The sequence below is a fragment of the Salvelinus sp. IW2-2015 genome, unplaced genomic scaffold, assembly GCF_002910315.2.
Source record: "Salvelinus sp. IW2-2015 unplaced genomic scaffold, ASM291031v2 Un_scaffold16393, whole genome shotgun sequence".
Taxonomy (NCBI): domain Eukaryota; kingdom Metazoa; phylum Chordata; class Actinopteri; order Salmoniformes; family Salmonidae; genus Salvelinus; species Salvelinus sp. IW2-2015.
This window is the reverse complement of record NW_019957565.1, coordinates 1,402,288-1,420,366: the sequence shown is the minus strand read 5'-3', so window position 1 is coordinate 1,420,366 and position 18,079 is coordinate 1,402,288. Positions and strand designations below refer to the sequence as shown.

General features: G+C 42.6%; 1 protein-coding gene across 2 annotated transcripts; it reads right to left on the bottom strand.

Moving 5' to 3' along the window:
- Positions 1-104: 104 nt before the first annotated feature.
- Positions 105-16,281, bottom strand: lrsam1 (leucine rich repeat and sterile alpha motif containing 1). 2 transcript variants are annotated; one of them, XM_024146470.2, is made up of 24 exons: positions 15,415-16,281; positions 14,735-14,984; positions 13,712-13,768; positions 13,360-13,404; positions 13,095-13,172; positions 12,483-12,551; positions 11,917-12,001; positions 11,610-11,731; positions 11,411-11,501; positions 11,002-11,111; positions 10,685-10,714; positions 10,442-10,564; positions 8,059-8,198; positions 6,903-6,947; positions 6,554-6,624; positions 6,275-6,374; positions 5,807-5,894; positions 5,301-5,375; positions 4,679-4,759; positions 3,670-3,864; positions 3,243-3,374; positions 2,488-2,563; positions 2,194-2,369; positions 105-2,122 (listed from the first exon to the last, which is right to left on the bottom strand). In XM_024146470.2, the coding sequence occupies exons 2-24, from the start codon at positions 14,804-14,806 to the stop codon at positions 2,000-2,002; spliced, it is 2,184 nt and encodes a 727-aa protein (XP_024002238.1). In that variant the 5' UTR covers positions 14,807-14,984; positions 15,415-16,281; the 3' UTR covers positions 105-1,999. The 2 variants fall into 2 exon arrangements, with proteins under 2 accessions (XP_024002238.1, XP_070298747.1); XM_070442646.1 differs by having other exon boundaries at positions 8,059-8,192.
- Between the last annotated feature and the right edge of the window lie 1,798 nt (positions 16,282-18,079).

The following is an 18,079-nucleotide window of genomic DNA, read 5'->3' as shown; positions in this document are numbered from 1 at the left end:
CTTTTTAATGCATATTATAGCAGGATACGGAGTGTTACCTAAGTGATGACAACCCATACTTACCAACACTGGAATGAAAGAAATATACATGAAATAGACTGAAGTGATTTAACATCTAGAAAGTTCAGCATTTTATGCATAGAAGACCGAGAGTGATGCAGGCATAAATCTGAGGCTGGAGGCCTGACCATGTGATACTCTTAAATTAGCGATATGGTTTACATCGAGTCTTGATACTAGGCTAGGTGCCAGGCTATGCCCACTGCATCAAATAACACCCACACATATGGTATTTTATCTGCCCATTTCGTTTGATATATCTGTATTTTAAGGATATACACTATTGGAAGGAAACTAAACAATCTATGCAATAAGTAAATATTAAACAGGTGTGTGTGTATAACATGCTATTGTATGCAGTGTAACTATTATATTTGACACTACCATATACAAAGCTGTTTGCATACAAATGAAAGGATATATTCTTCTGTATATATTTACATTCTAGAGCAGCTTTAAGTGATCATGTACCTGACACTGATACTCTAATCACACAATTTTGCCAACCCTAACCAGAGATTTTCTTTTGACATGGTGGACGCCTAACCAGACCAGGCCCCGGGTTTTCCCGATAGCGATGCAATTTAAGCTTACGAATGTTTTTAACGATGGATCGTTCCTATAACGACCGAAGAACTCTCATGTTTCCCAAAGCACTACATTTTTTTGATACTGGTGGTGTCGAAACAAAGGCAGTGCTGCCCTTGGATCAGCTTTCTCCATTCAAATTGTTCCACAATACGACGACGGATCAGCTCCGAGATATCCCCATATGGCTGCAAATATTGAGACGGCTTATTCCATTGCTGAGGCTACCCTAAAATAATGCACAGTTGTAGCTTTGGAACATCAGTGCGCACGTTACACATTAAATGGAGGCAAATTAGCTAAATATAACTCAATGAAATTAACATGAAATTGATTTACATATTGGCCTATGTAGCCAACACATCTCGGTTTTCGCTTGTATGTAACAATTGCAAAGACATTGGTAACTTGGTATTTGTAGTTATCGGCGGTCACAGATAAACATCCGTAGATCTTGTGTATAAACTGAAAGGGCAAAAAAAAATGACGCACTTAGACCACTTGTAGAACAGCTGAGGCAGCCGTTAAATAACAAGCGTTAAGTGCATCTTTAGTAACGATGGTTTTGGGAAACAACGCTCCTACTAAGGTTCTTGTGATTAACTTAGCCACAAGATGATTTTGGGAAACCGGGCCCAGCCCAGTTCGGCTCAGTGCGTGAAAAGCCATTGACAGTACATATAGGTGATCTGTGGCAAATACTAGGAGAGAGTATGATAGCGTCTATTGAACCAACCAAGAGAACACATTCAGAAGCTGAATACACACAAGTTGAAAGTGATCACATAACCAGCTAAGGAACATTATAACACATCACCACATTACAATTAAATGTCTTCATATTCAGCATATTTTTAACACAGATTGTTTGATGGTATCATTCCGTACAATATAAGTTTCCTATAACCTGTAGCATGCTATGTTTACAAATGACTATAAGAGCACTTGAATGGAGAGAGAGAGATCAGAAAAGTGTCATTGGTTACCATTTGATGTATGATATGTATGATGATGCATTTTAAAGGGTGGCCAACCACTATTTTAACTATGAAGAGAAGAGTGAGCAAAGGTACTACACAGTTATTTCCCTAAGGCAAGACATCTCTCCCTCACCACACCTAACAGTCATTGACCTTGTCCCTTTTGGGTCACAAAATGTGATTAAAAAAAGTGACTTGGTTGACAGAGTTAAAGATGAGAAAACAGGCTATTTCCTAGACTTGTATGATAAGAGTTGCAGATATTGCCAGGCATAAGATGAAGTGAGTGCTGGAACAAAAGCCTGCAGGTAGAGTGCTTGTGGCTCTCCCAGGCCACATTGAGGCCTCAGAAGGTTGGAAAGAAGGTCCCTTTAGCCGTGGTAGAGGCGTAGGTGCTGGGCGATGTTGCTGCGACACAAGGGGCAGGTCTGGAGGGCATCGCTGCACATCTGGCAACAGCACACGTGGCCACAGGGCAGGAAGATTACCTGAGACTGAGAGAGAGACACAATGAGAGGGAGACAGAATTACATTTACTGGAGTGTCTGAATGTCTGCCTGCTTACCCCTGTCTCCATGCACACCACACACTCTGAGCTACCCGGGCCGTCGATGAGGCTGGGGGCTGAAGGGTTGACGGGGGTCAGTGGAGGGGTGGAGGTGGGTGTCTCGCCGGGGGCGCTGGGTAGAGAAGATGGTGACTGGACAGCTTCCTCTACCTGAGGATCGGCCTTGCAGGCCCCTGGGGGAGAGAGAAACAGAATTAGGTGACACACTAATGGATAAAAAATGCATTTGTAGCACATTCTATCACCCCATAGTGCAGTAGATGACTTGTTTTAAGCAGAGTGTGTGCATACCTTCAGAAGGCGCGGTGGGCTGCTCCCTGGCCCAGTTGAGAAGAGCCTTCTGGATACCCATCTCATTGATTCCCAGCTGGGAGAAAAGCAGAGGGGGGAACACAATCATTTGAACACACTGACATTAAAAAGGTGCTACACATTATTTATTTATTTCTCCAGAAAATGTTTCAAAATTCTACACTGTTCACTCAACTTTAGTTTGAGAAAACAAGCACTGAAGTGTACGATCTAAAATCGCTGTGTAATATCTTTTAAATAACAAAAAATATAATATTTTACAGCTGTTTGAAGCTGGTGAACCAAAAGTTGCTTTGAGTTTTAGTCCACCAGCTTCAAAAACAATTTTTTTGTTATTGAAAATATGTTTCACAGAGATTTAGATGGTACAATGACTCCCTACACTATTCAGTGATGGTTTTCTCACAAACTGAAAGAACAGTGTAGAATTTTAGCAACTAGGAAATTACCAATTTCCACTAGATAACACAGCCACAAAGTCAGAATTCTTTCCCCCGTTTGACAACAGATGCCGCTCAGGCAGGAGAAATCAATAGGCAAATATCACAGCCAATCACAACACTGGCAGGTAAGTAATACTGTGAAACAATATCATTCCACTATAACTACAGATATATTATGGACATTTTCTGAAATGACAATGCAAAAATATCCTATGTGTATCACCTTTAAAACATGTTATGGAATTGCCATGTCTGTGTTGATTCTATGACACAAACTTCATTTTTACACACCTTGCGGAGGTCTTTGGTGGTCATGTGGCGCAGGGCCTCGGAAGTGACTCTGTGGTGGGCCATGATGGGGAGATAGTGCTGGGCTGACAGCTTACACAGCAGACTGACAAGGTCACTCTCCACACCAACCTCCTGAGACAGACAGAGAGAAGAGTTTAGGCCAATTCAATATTTTTGGGGAGGGGGACAAAATGTAAAAAATAATCCAGGGACATTATCCTTCATTAAAGAACTCTTAATGCTTTGGAATTTATTCCATGTATAAATTTTGGTAATATAAAAATAATAACATACACCATTTAGCAGATGCTATGCGACTTTATTGAATGGGCTGCCCCAGAACCCACAATCCTGATGCTGCAAGCGCCATGCTCTACCAACAGCCACACAGGTGGTTTATTATGGTGGTATAAGGTAGTGTAGCTACCTGCATGCGTAGCAATAGAGGCTTCGCATCCAGCAGCCTCTGGTACTGGATCAGCCAGTAGTTCTGCTGGTTGGAGTCACTCTTCAGCTCCATCTCCTGGAGGACCTGTCTCAGCTCCACCTCTCTCTGGTCCTTCTCCTTCAGCAGCTGCTGCAGCAGGTCACTGAGAGCCGATCGCTGCTCCCACAGCACCTCCTGCGCGCACGTACACACACGTCATTGGAGAGCACTGGCAGTTCCTCATGCACAAATGCTCACTAACCTGCCTAAAAGAGCTCACCAGAGAAACTAAGAGAATATTTGGATAATAATCCCAATCTATACGAATAATTAGTCACATACCGTCATGCATAATGCTGTGTAATATCTTATCCAAGCTCAATGCCCACACCCTGTCCTCTTCAAATAAGAGGCATGAAATGTACTCATGGCAGAATGACATGGAGGGGCTAAACCAAGGTAGAATATTCAAGAAAAGAAGCCGGGGTAGGGACAGGATAGAAGCCGGGGTAGGGACAGGATAGAAGCCGGGGTAGGGGCAGGATAGAAGCCGGGGTAGGGGCAGGATAGAAGCCGGGGTAGTGACAGGATAGAAGCCGGGGTAGGGGCAGGATAGAAGCCGGGGTAGGGACAGGATAGAAGCCGGGGTAGTGACAGGATAGAAGCCGGGGTAGGGACAGGATAGAAGCCGGGGTAGGGACAGGATAGAAGCCGGGGTAGTGACAGGATAGAAGCCGGGGTAGTGACAGGATAGAAGCCGGGGTAGGGACAGGATAGAAGCGAGGGGGATCTAGTTTTGTAGTGTACGTCAAATAGTCATGACATATTCTCGTAATTTAGCAGACACTCTTAATCTAGAGCGATTTACAGAAGGAATTTGGGTTAAGTGCTTTGCTTAAGGGCATAGACAGATTTTCACGTAGGGATTCGAACCAGCAACCAGCAACGCTCTTAACCGCGAAGCTACATGTCAGTGATGTCAAACTATTTGCTTATATCTATGACGTACCTGCAGGTTCTCAGCGTCCAGATTGTGTCTCTTAACCTCCAGTTTAGTCAGCTGCATTAACTCTCCTTCTATTAGCCTGATCTAGAAACATATGAACATAACAGGGAGGTGAGCTGGAGGCTCCGGCAGCAAACTCGGTAGGGGGATGATGGCATGTAATGCAAAAAGCACTGGGATTAATGGAAACCGCATGATTCTACCTTCAGACAAGTGGTCTTCCCCAAACATAAAACAACAGAAAAGGCTGTGTGGGATCAGCTGTTGATCCCTGGCTGGAACAAAAGCCTGCACTCCCAGTTGGTTTCCACAGCCTAAAGTTTGTCTAAACCTTGATATTCAACGTGTGTGATTGAATGATACAGACGTCATAGTGGAGATGTCCAAAAATGATTACAAATAAATAATAATGTTGTCCAGGGTCTATAGATCTAACACAGGACTAATACATCTCAGTATTGCCAGAGTTGTTGAATAGTGTGTAGTATTCCTGTTAATGATATAAACATTGAATGTGTAATATTGAAAGATACTGATTGTTATATAAAATGACACTGAATGTGTGTATATCAAATGATACTGAATTCATACTGAATGCATGTTGAAGGTGTGTTACCACAGGTACCTGTTGTTGGATGTAGCCGTGCACACTGTCCTTCTGCAGCTGCAGTGCCTGGAAGGCTGCCTTCTGCATCTCCTCCTGTAGAGGGCCACAGAGAGTAACTAATGTCAGCTCATTCAACTGGGCTGGGTTTCCCTGTTTTCCACATTTTACAATGGAGTTGAATGGCGACTTGTGTGGGCAAACTAGAGATCTAACATCACATAGATTGACGTTGTTTTATCAAAAACTTTCAGCACCCAAAGAATAGCCTGCATTTACACAGGACAATGTCCAGTCTGACCACCACAAGTCACCGCTCAACTCCACCGTAAATCGTGGAGTTGAGTTTAGTCGGCTACCTGTTTCTATACTCTTTCCAACGTATGATCCAACCTTACCAAAGTGCAATGTCAGTACCTAGTGTTTCATGTAACACTAAACATTCTCACTACCTTGTGAAAATATTGTAAATCTTTGTTTACTATCTATCTGTTTGTGACGCACATAGCAGTAAATATATATTTTACCTCCTGTAGGATACAAGCGATGGCTTTGGATTTGTCTAGCTGCTGGAGCGAAAGCACCTGATCGAACTTCCTGTCCTGACTCTCCAGACTACAACGAGAGGAGAGAGGTGGACATGCGTTTCTAAACAGGAACCTCCTACAAAAATAAAGTGCTCACAGAGAACTAGACCAAACAATATCTCATTGATAAAGCGTGTGGTGTGTGTGTGCGTGCTTTGGTTTTACTATCCTTATGGGAACCAGAAGTCCTCAAGAACAGTGAAACAAGAAAAATTCTGACAAGAATTTTGCTGGTCCCCACAAGGAAAAAAAGCTATTTTAGACTGGGGTTATGTTTAGGGTTAGGATTAGAATTAAGAGTTAGGGTTAAAATTAGGGTTAAGAAAATAGATTTTTGAAAGGGAATCAATTGTTTGGTCCCCACAAGGATAGTAAAACAAACGTGTGTGTCTGTCTGTGTGTACTGACCTCCTGCAGGCCTCAGTGACCAGACTCTGTCTGCGTGAGTCACTGGCTTCCTGCATCAGACGCATAGAGCAGCTCTCTGACAACATCTTCTGCATGGCCACTGGAGAGAGAAAGAGAGACAAGAGAGAGGAGACAAAGGAAATACAAAGATAAGACTTTGAGAGACCCCATTCCTTATGCTAATTGCAATCCGTTCAGAGGTTATAGCTTCAATCCACATTGCCCTCCTTCCAAACTTGCGCTTGACTTTTTCTTGAAGACTACATTTCCCATGCTCACCTGCTACCTCTCTCTTCCTGAGTGAGTTGGTCTCTTCTTGTGTGATGGCCGTCAGATGCTCCATCCGTATCCTGCACAGAATAAGGGAAAGACATCTCAACACTGCGAAAATTCTTTTTCAGCAGTATTCCGTTTTAATATTTTTTTATTTTAATACGTATTCTAGAAGGAAATTCTGGCCTGCAGCTTCCATTTGGCATTGTTCGTAAACAGTCAGTCTATTTGGAATACGAGTCAGATCGTTGAGTACCTCAGTCAGCGTAAGAGCTGTAATCTTTTTAGCTTCTAGGATCATAGATGGATTGCTCCAGTAAGGGTGGATCGATAAGAAAGGCTCTCTCCCACTTACCGGTCCTGCTCCAACTGTTGGAGAAACTCTGCACTTTTTCTTTGTCTGAAAAAGACACACACAAACACACAGTGAATCAGAGATGGAGTTAAGCCCAGAGCGCTCGAGACCCACGCCCAGCCTCAAGACCCATGTTGCAGTCCAAATGGCACCCTATATAGTGCACTTCTCTTGGTCAAAAGTAGTACACTACATAGGGAATAGGGTGCCATTTGGATGCAGAGCCTAGTGCCCAGCTGCCACATTAGTGAACCAATGTACCCTGGCAATTGTTTGCTATGTCACCCCTATTTAGCCACAGAACACTGACAAAAAGATGTATTGGGTAAAGTTTAGTACCAACAACATGGTCTTGTTTGAGACTATTAGCTGAGACGGAGACCCAGACTGCACTTATGTGGTCTCAAGACCAAGACCACAAGATCAAGATTAATGATACATGTCAACAAATGGCATCATCCATTATTTTTTGAATCTTAAACATGTCTCCTTTTTTCTGCATCTCATTGTCCACTTTTATTACGAGTAAACCTGGCAAACGTGCGCACCCCCCTCTCGCTAATCCTGATAAAAGAGTTTATTAGGTTTAAATATAAATGATTAAATAATTATACCCAGAAACTTAACCATTAGGGATTAGAGGTTATGTAGCATGGATAAGGAGTAATTAAAAGTATTAAACAGAAGTCCAACTAGGTTAGACTGGGAGAGAGAGAAATGTGTGTATGCTTAAGAAAACACCTAGAAACAATTAAACTATGGTTGAACCGACCCGGCTATAACTCTGGGAAGATAAGATAGGACAGGGAGCACCCCTCCAGGTTTCCTTTAACTGGGGGGGACTGGAACTGTCAGCTGGGTAGTGAGAAACTGTGGTGAGAATTGTAGAGAAGATAGCGCTCCTAATGTTAGTGTGTATGCATGTGTGTAGGATATCTACTGTTAGTGTGGAAGTATGTGCGCAGCTATAAAATGGATGTCTTTGTATTCTTGACTTTAGAGCGCTCTCGTGAATAAACATTTGACTATTGTAGGCTGGGCCTCTGTCTGTTTTCATTTCAACCTGTATCTTGTAAATTCTGGGTTGCAGACTGAGTAGTTAATTGAAGTTCAGTTTATGAACATTGAGAACATAATTCTCTTAACAAGTCCTCACCGTTTGTTGTCCAGTAGCAGGTTGCTGATGCGGTTAGCGATGCCCGTCTCGGCCTGGCGGACCTTACCCAGAATCCTCTGCCTCTCAACCTCCTGGAACCTCTGCTGCACTGACACGCCTAGCTCCAGACGCTCCTGCTCCTGGAGAGGGGGAGAAGACATGACTACCTGCCGCCGTTGTGCCCTTGAGCAAGGCACTTTACCCCGAAGTGCTACAGAGGTGCTACTGTGTACTGTGACAGCAAAAATAAATCATATCTGTGCAAATGCACCAATAAAGCAATTATTGTATGTCAACTTTTAATAGGACAATGAAAGTCTGCTTTGAAAATAAATATTTCATTATTAAACTCAACACGTTTCAGCAAATGCCTTCATCAAGGTAGAGAAGTGCCGAGGCAGGGAGTAAAGGACTGGCCAGCTCAACTCTACATTCTCTGACATATAGTAATAGGGCAGTGGTATTGAAACTTTTTCAGCAGGGAACCCATTTCTTCTACTAGTTCTGGGGACCCCATTTTTTCCCCCAAGAATTTTTTGCGACTTCACCCCAAATCTAATGACACAATCTTTTAAGAAATCGGTACAATTCGATTTTACGTCAACAGATAACATCTCTTATCAAAATGTAAAGACACCAATAAATACATTTACTCAATAAACAGTGCCTTCGGAAAGTATTCAGACCACTTAACTTTTTCCACATTGTCGGGTTACAGCCTTATTATAAAATGTATTAGTTTCCCCCCCCCCCCTCATCAATCTACACACAATACCCTATAATGACAAAGCAAAAACTGTTTTATAGACATTGGTTAATTTATTAAAAATAAACTGAAATATCAAACTTCCATAAGTATTCAGACACAACAGTACTTTGTTGAAGCACCTTTGGCAGCGATTACAGCCTTGAGTCGCCTTGGGTATGACGCTACAAGCTTGGCACACCTGTATTTGGGGAGTCTCTCCCATTCTTCTCTGCCAATCCTCTCAAGCTCTGTCAGGTTGGATGGGGAGCATTGCTGCACAGCTATTTTCAGGTCTCTCCAGAGATGTTTGATCGTGTTCAAGTCCGGGCTCTGGCTGGGCCACTCAAGGACATTCAGAGTCTTGTCCTGAAGACACTCCTGCATTGTCTTGGCTGTGTGCTTAAGGTCATTGTCCTGTTGGAAGTTCAACCTTCGCCCCAGTCCGAGGTCCTGAGTGCACTGGAGCAGGTTTTCATCAAGGATCTCCCTGTAATTTTCTCCGTTCATCTTTGCCTCGATCCTGACTAGTCTCCAGTCCTTGCCGCTGAAAAACATCCCCACAACATGATGCTGCCACCACCATGCTTCATCATAGGGATGGTACCAGGTTTCCTCCAGACGTGATGCTTGGCATTCAGGCCAAAGAGTTCATTCTTGGTTTCATCAGACCAGAGAATCTTGTTTCACTCTACCAGAAAGTCCTGATTGGTGGAGTGCTGCAGAGATGGGTGTTCTTCTGGAGGGTTCTCTCACCTCCACAGATGAACTCTGGAGCTCTGTCAGTGACCATCGGGTTCTTGGTCACCTCCCTGACCAAGACCCTTCTAACCCGATTGCTCAGTTTGGCCGGGCGGCCAGCTCTAGGAAGAGTCTTGGTGGTTCCAAAATGTTCCATTTAAGAATGATGGAGTCCAATGTGCTCTTGGTGACCTTCAATGCTGCAGAATTTATTTTGCTACCCTTCCCCAGATCTGTGCCTGGACACAATCCTGTCTCGGAGCTCTACGGACAATTCCTTTGACCTCATGGCTTGGTTTTTGCTCTGACATCCACTGTCAACTGTGGGACCTTATATAGACAGGTGTGTGCCTTTCCAAATCATGTCCAATCAACTGAATTTACCACGGTGGATTCCAATCAAGTCGTAGAAACATCTCAAGGATGATCAATGGAAACAGGATGCACCTGAGCTCAATTTTGAGTCTCATAGCAAAGGGTCTGAATAGTTATTAAAAATAAATACATTTGCAAACCCTTCTAAAAACCTGTTTTCGCTTTGTCTTAATGGGGTATTGTGTGTAGATTGATGAGGAAATTGTCTTATTTAACCCATTATAGAATAAGGTTATAACGTAACAAAATGTGGGAAAAGTCATGGGGTACGAATACTTTCCGAAGGCACTGTATATCTATATATTTTTGTGCGACACCATTAGGGGTCAAGACCCCGACTCTGAATACCACTGTAGTAAGGCATATCTAGTCTTATACTAAATGAAGTTCTAATGAAGGTTGCCACTGAACGCTAAAGACTATTATGGGCTTTCCAAGGGTCTTTCCAATGACTGTGATGGTTGCTATATTAGAGATTGTGTGTCTGTGTGGTGCGTGTGTGTGTGTGAGCCCAGCAGTCACCTGTCTGACAGACAGCAGGATGTTCTCCTTGTGGGAGTTGTTCATGAGGAGGAGCTGGTGGTGCTCCTTCTGCTTCTCGTCCAGCTGACGCTCAAATGCCAGTTTCTCCTGGTTCTTCTGCTCCTGTGTGTGTGTGTGTGTGTGTGTGGAGACAAAGAAAGAAAGTGATAGAGACTGTCATTAACTCTGAGTCATCAACCATTGAGTGACGATAAAAAGTGATTAAAAAGTCTCCTACAGTACCTTTCTCTTCTCAAAGTCATTGAACTTACTCTGCAAATGGAGAGACAGGGAAACAAGCGGTGTAATCAGTCAGACAGTTATGACAATAATGAAAATAAATCATTACTAATGAGATTGTCATGGAGTGTGTGTCCATCTCATGGTGTGTGTGTCCGTCTCATGGTGTGTGTTTTCATGTGTGCGTGTTTGTAAAAGAATGAGACAGAGAGCTCCTTCATGGCTCTGTGAAAGGTTGGTGTATGTTCCTCTCTAAAATGTCCCTTGCTACTCCACAGAACTAAGATGGCTGCAAGGTGACAGCCCAGGCCAGCACTCACCTGCCAGGCCACCTCCAGGCTGTCCACATTGTCCGGGCTCTGCTTCCCTGAGTCACTCTCCAGCACGGGCAGCAGGAACTGAGACGAGGGGCAGTACTCCTCCCCCAGCTCTGTCAAAACACAGACAGAGACAGAGACAGACGAGACAAAATGTGTAAATGAGTGGGTAGAAGTGAGAGTATTGACTGAATTTCCTCTGGCTTGACTAGGGACTTCCTTATACTTATGTCATGTTCTGTTGACATTTTCTTGGAAACTGAGCAAGTTTGTTTGGGGTGTCTGAATCAGTAGTCCTGAAGTTATGGAATAACTGCACTGTTTTATAGTACAGTAGGGACCACATGTCTACATTGCAATTCCACCAAAATTGTCTGAGTAACACTATACTAATAATACTTTTCTAACTCACCAGTGCAGAGGAACCGTTGGATGTCCTCAGTCCCCGTGGTGCACACCGAGGCAGGGGGGTAGGACATCAGAGCAGCGTCCAGGGTCAGGCTCTGGTGTGAGAACACACAGACCGGTTGTTAACAGCATACAGAATGTATATGAGTGTTATTACAATAAAGCAACATTCCTTCTGGCAATGTACGAGTACACACACACACCTCTAGAGTGCGTGCCAGAGCCAGGTCCCGGGGTAACTCCCTCACACTGTTCTCACTCAGGTCAAGTGTGCGCAGGCTGCTCATACGGCCCACAGAAGTAGGCAACTGACTTAGACAATTACCTATGGAGGAAGATAAAGTACTTTACAAACACACACACACGCAATACCGACAGACACATACCCCAACAAATCCATATCCTATTCAAACTAAGTCAAAATCCATGCATCCTTTTCCTGAATAAAATATACTTCCTAAGTTGGCTTCCCCTGGAAGGCTACCCCATTCAGACCAAAGGTAAACAAACCTTTCACATTGAGGGTCTGCAGAAGTCTGAGATCCCCAATGGAGTCCGGCAGGGCCTTGATCTGGTTATTTTCTATATTCAGCACCTAAGTGGAGGATTCAAAATGGCAGCGGGTGAGCATCCATTTAGGTACAGTATGTTTCCATTGATATCCTTCTGTTATTAAAGCTAGAATCCTTACTTGCTACATCCATTTTTGGACTTAAATATTAATGATGTATACTCATTGATTCTTAAAGAATAACTTCTAAATGCCTCATTAGTTTAGTTCAACTGTTGTACCCCATCGGAACACAAAATATAAGCTTGTTTAACTCCAATGTTTGTAAGCAACGTAAATGTAAACAAACACTGAATAGCCTCAAAATATAGTTAAAACTATACATTTGATAGTCATGGATGGTCATTCCTTGCATTCATAGCTCTGTCTATGACTGTGAGAGTGGTTACATTTCTCCAGCACCATCACTCAGCTTTTTAGCGAAACAGGGGATGCGAGCACAATTTCTTAATGTTTCATTTAAGGATTCTAGCTTGAAAGGCTATTATATGTATAATGATCTGACCTGCAGGGATGCTAGTTGCCCTATATCGTCAGGGAGGGCGGTCAGCATGTTCTCGTGCAAATCCAACACCTATGAGAAATGGACAGGGAGAGTGGGAAGGGTAAGGATGTACCTCGTTGGAAGGAGTCATCCGATTGAATGTTTGCTGAATCATGCAGGTAGTTATGGGTAAGTCATTGACTAACTAACCCCTTATGCTTATTAGGTCAAACACAACTCATCAAATGTAAATCTAGTCAACAAAAAAATACTAGTGCCTTCAACTCATAATATCACTAAATTAACATAGTGATCAACTAATAACAGGTATTCATTTTGAAAAAGACAGTATACTGAATGTAATTTCTAATGTTTGTTTTTTTCCAACTTAATGACTGTATTGTCATGTGTTTGATTTGTCCTTTGTGCTCATCCAGTACAGTACAGTACAGTACATGTCTTGCCCTATCTAATACTACCAGTGTCTAATGTAATGCTCCCTTTGTCCATACCTCGCTTCTGATGTTTTTGTCCTGTGCAATGTGCAGTGTCCTATGCAATGCTTAGGCCTACTGTGTCCTATACAGGCTAGGTAATGCCTACTTTGTCCAATGCAATGTTTTGTCTTCAAACCTTTAGTGTGACCAGAAAGTTGATGCAACAGCCTTTGGGCACCATGGACTTCAGCTGGTTTCCATGGAGAATGAAGACCTTGGTAGAGCAAAGAGAGGGATGTTATTGGCTTACCAGTGTTCTAAAGAGCAACACTTCTGCACTTTGTAACCTATAATCCTGAGATTAGGTCAATTCCATTCAGTAAAATCAGAAAGTGATATTAAATTAAATTCACCAAGTTCCTTTATCGACCCAGACTTCCACATATAGTTGGTAGTCTTACCTTCTTCTGTAGCACCTTGCATATGGAAAACGCACTGGTTGGAACCTGGGCAGAGGGGACACCAGACAGATGTTTTACTCTTCATGTCAACAAGACGATCGATGTTATCTAATAGCTACATGATGCTGATAGTACTGCTGTCATTTCAGAGATTAGATTTTACTTTGAAGAACTTGGTATACTTAAAAGGCACACATGGAACTTTTAGTGTTGACTAGACTACAAGACAGCCCACAAAAAGATTCTTACATTCTCCTGTCCTCCATTTTCAACATGACTTGAGCGTTAATTTATCATTAATACCTGCTATACTACACATCTATGCAAATTTGTAGACCTACATCACACTTACCTCTGTGAGCTCACAAACTGAGATGTCCAGAATGTCACCAGCCCCTACTTCTTTAGACTGCCAAAACAAAGAAAATGGCAATGCAAGATGTCAGTATGGATCAAGGAGGGTATTCTGATCTGGTGCATAGAAGAGGGCATGTCCACTCATTGTTTTGCTTTCCCAAAGGTGATTGTTTAATCAATTTTAAGGTCATAAAAAATAAAAAAATTGGACCCACATTGTCTTCGGCAGTTTGGACATTCCCTTTTTTGTATGCATTCCTTTTGTCCAGCTACTGTTATTATGTTTGATGTGCATTCAAAACCCTATTTTTGTGATATTTGGAACTAGGCCTCAAGGAATGCAGTACTGCTAGTTCTTTTCTCCCTCCAAGTTAATTGTGTCTAGATGTAACAGTATAACTTTAAACCGTCCCCTCGCCCCGACACGGGCGCGAACCAGGGACCCTCTGCACACATCAACAACTGACACCCACGAAGCATCGTTACCCATCGCTCCACAAAGGCCGCGGCCCTTGCAGAGCAAGGGGAAACCCTACTTAAGTCTCAGAGCAAGTGACGTAACTGATTGAAATACTAGTAGCGCGTACCCGCTAACTAGCTAGCCATTTCACATCCGTTACATAGAGGGCCTATATTCACAATGTATGAGTACTGACCTAGGATCAGTTTTATTTATTTGCACACAAGAGAAAACATAACAATATGATGAGAGTTTTAAAGGCAAATGAAAAGAGCATGTGCAGGAGAGGTAGAAAACCCAGAGAGGCTTGTAAGGCACCTCCCCCTTTCAAGTTTTTATAAAACAACTTGAAACAGTTCAGCTTTTTAGATCATAATGAACAAGACATGGGGGCCCTGATCATAGATCAGCACTCCTACTGTGAGACACTTTGTAAATTCAGGCCCTGGTGACCCAGGTCGGAATCAGTCCCTGTCAAGAGGGGGAGCATGAAAACCAAAAGTGCTGCTGACTTCAATACCCTGATTACTCACATACACAGAGAGATAAAGCTCCTACCAGGCACAGTTGATACTCCAGACGCTTCTTGGAGTCCTCACTGGGCTTCCTCTTTCTGAAGAACAGAGGCATCCTGATGCCTGTCTGTCCTTCTGCCAGTCTGTCTGTCTATATATCTGTCTGTCCGTCCCTCTGTCTGTCTGTATGAGGCTGAATTTGTGCGCCCTCCTCTCGGGTATTGAACTCCGAGCAGAGGGCAGGTGGCTTGAGGTTTGAAATTACCAGTGTGTTGAAATCAGTCTCACCAATACTGTAGAATAGAAAAATACATTGTTATGGTTCACATAACCAGTTTTCAGCTTACTATCGTTTAGGAGTCATTGTCAATACATAAGTTAGGCCTAAGAACAATATAAAGACACAGAAACACACAAACCAACAAAATCACAACACGTGATGTTGCCAAAATACGCTAGTGTATCAACAAAACATTAGTTGTCGTATCTAAAGGTTAGAAGGACTTCTAGCTAGCTAGTTTAGCCAGCTGAATGCCTATATATAGTATAGCTAGCTAATTTAGCTAGCAACAATCCTGTTGACAGAGCAAATTCTTCCAATGATGTATGCTAGCTACTTAAAGTAAGCTAACATTAGCTAGCTAACAAGTTACCACAGTTTTCTAATGTATGATTTAACTGGCTAACTAACGTTAGCTTTCGGTTTAGTAATTTTGGACAAACCTTTAACTAGAAACGACTAGTTTTGAGATAAATCCGAGTTCTAGTCTGAATATAACGTTGAGTACGCAGGTCAATATTTCGATAGAGACATAGTTTGCTGTTTTTATTTGATGGTTCTTCTGTTTGTCTATTTATGTTTCGTGTTCCCGTTGTCAAAATGAGTCCTGCCCAATGGGCGGATTCGATTATGCTGAACCGCTGGGCACCGGGCATAGGCTGGTCACGTTACCGGGCCAAAACGGGGAGAGGCGCGTCCTTCTCAAATCGAACAGTAATCTGCATCGCTCCGTCATTTTGGCAACATGGCGCATCGTCCAGAAACATACATCTATTTTACATTAAGTACATGTTTGAATTGTCTAACTATTTTTAATTTGGAAGGCATATAAGCGTTAAAGGAAAACACAGAATCCTAGTAATTAAGTCATTTTTGTTTTGAGCCGACTTCGCAGTGGCTTTGAACGGGGATTTAGAAACCCCGACGAGCGCCACCCTATGACTACAAAGGAAGCCTAGTGGTCGGCAGTGTGAGAAGATGGAACGAGATGGATTTTGGACGACATTATGCACATTTTCTCATCGACGAAACATTTGATCTCAATACAATTTTCTGTTCCCAAAACTAAAATATGTTATGCACAGAGTGGACTATGTTTTGTAGAATTTACCCTTTGCCAAAGTTTTACAAAATGGCGTTATTTAGAAGGAGTGAATAGGCGAATTGTGTTATTGCACACGCGCACTTCACAGAGTATGCGTTCCCTGACGGAAATATGCAGATGTGTACTAGAACATGCCAATAGGATGTCGCTAGGCTCTGCCCACCTCCTTGCTTGTTCTGCCCACTATTTGTTCCTATTTGAAACGACGGGCTGTGGTCTATCTTGGTTTAGTTATACAAATCTTTGCCCTTATCATAACCCTTACCATTTAAAATGTCAACTTCAATGGCATAGGGACGTCTGAAGGATTCCGGATAGCACGGACCCTGGACCAATGACGCATTGGTCTGGCTTCTGTGTGGGCTCTTAGACCGGCACTGCGTCTCAGTGCTAGAGGCGTCACTACAGACACCCTGGTTCGAATCCAGGCTGTATCACAACCGGCCGTGATTGGGAAGTAGAGGCAGGTTGATTTGTTGCTAAAAGTTGCTAAATGACGTTATGATGTCATTGCGTGATAACGTAAAACTGCGTCATTGCGTAGAATACACATTAACGTTACTCAAATTGACTGGCCAATACAGCGAAAAATATGATTTGACATTTGTTCAGGTACAGACTCCCACTCTTCTGTTCTTCTGGCTGTATAATTTTGATTGAGACATGTTGATTGATGTTGTAAGTTCTGTTCAAGATCAAACATGCGTGACCAACTATATTCATTGGGTTTGGATCGTCGAACCCGTTCTACTGTTGCTGCAGTCAGCCAACAATGATTTGCAATTTGCTGAAATTGCTGCTGCCTGCTGCTGACGTCACTAACAATGCACTTTTGCAGCCAGGCACGTGTGTTGTGACTGAGTGTGTGACAGAGAAAATCGTTTTTGTGTCATTAAGAGGGGAAATGCGTGCATTTTAGCATTTGAATCACTTTTCAAACATTCAGCAGGCAACATCCTGCTGAATACAACATCCTGCTGAAACAAGGTTCGTATTGCTCTGTTGTTGAATGGACCAAAAGAGAAACAAATCCTTCCTACTGATGAGTCAACAGGGTCAATAGAAGGTAGGCTCTGAGGGTCAGGTCTTGACACGTTCCTGAATAATAGAGCAACACCTGAGGGAATGGCATCTAAAACAATTGCAAAATCTTTCGGTGTTACAGAGACCTTGTAAAGTGATAGGAATCCTTATAACTGAGTAAAAGACACTCTGCATTTACCAGTTGGCTCACCAATAGGATATTATTTCGGAACCAATATTCTAAAAACAAAGTATTTTTTTTACAATATATCCCATATATAATATCGGTGTGGAGAAAAATTGTGTTTATAAATGTAAGGGGTGCGTAACTGGTGGCAGGGAAGTCAGACGCAGGAGAGCAGAACTAGGTAATAGCAGTTTAATTCCAAAACCAACGGCATCAAGAAAATAACAACTTGGGTACAAAACCCGACGCCCAACATGTGCACAAGCACTTACAAACAAAGACATGGGGGAAACAGAGGGTTAAATACACAACACGTAATGAGGGAATGAAAACCAGGTGTGTGGGAAAACAAGACAAAACAAATGGAAAATGAAAAATGGATCGGCGATGGCTAGAAGACCGGTGACGTCGACCGCCGAACACCACCCGAACAAGGAGAGGAACCGACTTCGGCAGAAGTTGTGACTAAATTAAGGACCGTGACAAGAAAACCTGCCGAGGAAAAGCAGAACGTTTCACTGGAACTTTGTCAATATTATAATTGCATAACAACATGAAGTTAAGGCCACCAAAAGTAGAGAAGACATGATGAGGAATAAAATTCCAGATAGAAGTGGGTCTTCTTAGGAATTGTTTTATCCAATTGATCTTAAAAGTATTATTTAAGGTAGTAAAGTCCAGAAAATTCAGCTCACCATTCTCATAAGTGTTCATTACAACAGTTTTCCTAATGTAATGGGTACGGTTTCTCCACAGAAAGTTGAAAAAGCATCTGGTCTATCTCCTTGCTTAT